The sequence below is a fragment of the Zea mays genome, chromosome 1 (assembly GCF_902167145.1).
Source record: "Zea mays cultivar B73 chromosome 1, Zm-B73-REFERENCE-NAM-5.0, whole genome shotgun sequence".
Lineage (NCBI taxonomy): Eukaryota > Viridiplantae > Streptophyta > Magnoliopsida > Poales > Poaceae > Zea > Zea mays.
In genome coordinates, this window is record NC_050096.1 from 14,371,822 (window position 1) to 14,374,770 (window position 2,949).

The 2,949-nt window shown below is 42.8% G+C and overlaps 1 protein-coding gene across 1 annotated transcript; it reads left to right on the plus strand.

Moving 5' to 3' along the window:
* Positions 1 to 2,071: 2,071 nt before the first annotated feature.
* On the plus strand, positions 2,072 to 2,637 carry LOC100037781 (embryo surrounding region 1). Its single transcript, NM_001112486.2, has one exon. It carries the CDS (start codon positions 2,131 to 2,133, stop codon positions 2,524 to 2,526), a length of 396 nt encoding a protein of 131 aa, NP_001105956.1. The 5' UTR covers positions 2,072 to 2,130; the 3' UTR covers positions 2,527 to 2,637.
* Positions 2,638 to 2,949: the final 312 nt, after the last annotated feature.

Below are 2,949 nucleotides of genomic sequence, written 5' to 3' on the forward strand. Positions count from 1 at the left end.
GGGTTGGCTGCCTTTGCCCGAGGCTGGGCTTGGGCGAGGCGAGATCGTGTCCCTTGAGTGGACTGAGCCTTGACCTTAATCACGCCCATCATGCCTTTGCAGCTTCGTGCTGATGGGGGTTACCAGCTGAGATTAGGAGTCTTGGGGGTACCCCTAATTATGGTCCCCGACACCCCTAGTCATCTCACGATACATGTAAGCTTCCTTCCTTCTCTGGCGAAAATCATTGTCAGCTCGAATATACTCATCCATCTTCTGGAGAAGCTTCTCCAGGGTTTATGGTGGCTTCCTTGCAAAATATTGTGTTGTCGGTCCTAGTCAAAGCCCCTTAATCATGGCTTCGATGATGATCTCATTAGGCACCATGGGCGCCTGGGCTCTGAGTCGCAAGAATCTTCAGACGTACGCCTGCAAGTACTCTTCATGGTCTTGTGTGCATTGGAATAGAGCTTGAGCAGTCACTGGCTTTGTTTGGAAGCCCTGGAAGCTAGTGACTAGCATATCATTCAGCTTCTGCCACGATGTGATTGTTCTCGGCCGAAGAGAAGAATACCAAGTTTGAGCCACACTTCTGACTGCCATGACGAAGGACTTTGCCATGACAGCAGTGTTGCCACCATATGATGATATGGTTGCTTCGTAGCTCATGAGGAATTGTTTCGGGTCGGATGCCCGTCATACACGGTGAGTTGTGGCGGTTTGTATGAAGGTGGCCATGGGGTAGCCTACAACTCTGCTGCTAGGGGAGAAGCATCATCAAAAGCAAAGTTATCATGGTAAAGGTCATCATACCATCCATCATCGTTGGTTGGACTTTCTTGATGAAGCTCTCTATGTTGAGGCCTTCGTCCTTGATCATCCTGCGTGATGTGGCGCATTTCTTCAATGGATTTGTCGATCTTCCTTTGAAGTTCGGCTAGCCGAAGCATCTTCTCCCTTTTCCTCTGTACTTGCTGATGTATAGCTTCTAGGTCTCTGATTTCCTGGTCCAACTCCTCTTCCTATGGTGTTGAGCTGGTAGCCTTCCTTTTCTGGCTCCTAGCTTCTCTCAGTGAGAGTGTCTCTTGATTGGTGTCCAGTGGCTGCAGGGCAGCCCCTGGCGCTGTTGCCCTCTTCGGTGGCATGACGAAGGCGAACGCTTGCCAAAGGTTGTGGAAGTGAGTTCACCGGAGGTGGGCGCTAATGTTGGTCACTTGTTCTTAAATGTTGTGAATTAAGAACAAGGCAACACAATTGTTAAAGGTATAAAAACCTTCATCCTCCGAAGCATTGCTTCCTCTAGGATTCAATGATCATTGGACGAAGGTCTTGAAGGACATGCCTTCAACATGTTATCAATAAATAAGGATACACAAGGATAGATACAATGATTATAAATCATAAGTCTATTCATATCAGCATTCCATAAAGTTTATATGAACATGAATATTTATTACATTGATACCTTCGACTTGCTCGAAGGTGTTGACACGAAAGCAAGATTACAATTCAGCGTGAACAGTACGGTGCTACTGTTCATCTATTTATAGGCACGGGGCGCAGCCTGGGTAAAATTACATTTATGTCCCTGACATTTACTTATAACCATAACATGGATCATTAAGGACTAAGCAGTCTTTTTCCCTTTCGGCTTGCATCATCTTTAGTCTTCATCACTATTATAAGCCGAAGCTATTACCCCTTGGCTATAGCTTCGGTGTTCATCTTTATTATCTTCGGACTATGTCTTCACCTTGTATACCTTTGTCTTGGGGGAAAACCTTCATCCTGAAGCCGAAGCTCCCTGTAATAATTCATATCATGCTAAAAATAAATGGTCAGTCCTGTTTTTGAGGACCTTCGGAAGAGGAAGGCCCCCCAACAAGACGATTAACTAGTATTGTCTCACTGCATTGTTTTTTTGGCACTTCATCAATAATGCCTCAATAGCATACTTCATTTTAGGAACTTTATTAAAACTGTCTTAAAATAGGGCCAAGTCATAAATTCACTTCAAAGTGACTCTTCATTTCTTACTTCCTATCTTTGGTGGTTTTGTATATATATATGTTCATGGTTGAGTGATGTTCCTACACCACTACACCACACCTTAGATATATATACAGAAAATAGCTTCACTATCTAGATTCCATGGCATCAAGGATGGGAATGGTGGCTATTGTGTCACTATTTGTTTGTGCTCTTGCTGCTTCAACATCAGTTAATGCTAATGTGTGGCAGACTGATGATATACCAGTTGTTAATAGCAACATGGTGAGGCATAGCAACATGGAGAGGCAACAACAACAAGGTGGATTTATTGGCCATCGTCCAAGACTTGCATCTTTTAATAGGGCATCAAATCAAGATGGTGATCGAAAAAGAACTGTGCCTAGTGGGCCAGACCACATGCATCACAGCATCCCATCGCATACCCCTCAGCATCCACCAGTGTATGTCCAAGCTCTTTATGAAGATGATAGAAGTAGAACATCTTCTGGTCCATCCAAATCGATAGGCCCTCCACCATTATCGGATAGATACTAGTTCATGCAAAGGTATAGAGTGTTTATGCACCTACGCCAATGAATAATCTCTAACTACCCACATGTACTGGCATGGTGTTTGGTAAACATGAAGCAATAATTTCCTCTTATCGAAATACAGGTCTCGAGCTGCATATGAAAAAAGATAATTATGAAGCAGCAAATCTTTTCGGTTGAAAAAGTACATCTCTATTATTAATGGTAACCTATATATCAATCTACAATGTGTGTGTGTGCATCTCGATGCATACATTCATCATTTTATGTTTGCAAGGTACTTTAATGGCGGGAAGGATTAGATTATTCTTGTTTCCTCTTATTCTTACCTTTTTTTCAAAATTACCAGTTTCCAATGTCTGAATATGCAATGCATTATAAACCCTAGTCAGCATACATCGAGTCAATATATAATTCTATATGTTCA

Bases quoted from the DNA above. Each gene is read 5' to 3' on its own strand.
- LOC100037781 (NM_001112486.2), top strand. From the start codon at position 2,131: ATGGCATCAAGGATGGGAATGGTGGCTATTGTGTCACTATTTGTTTGT.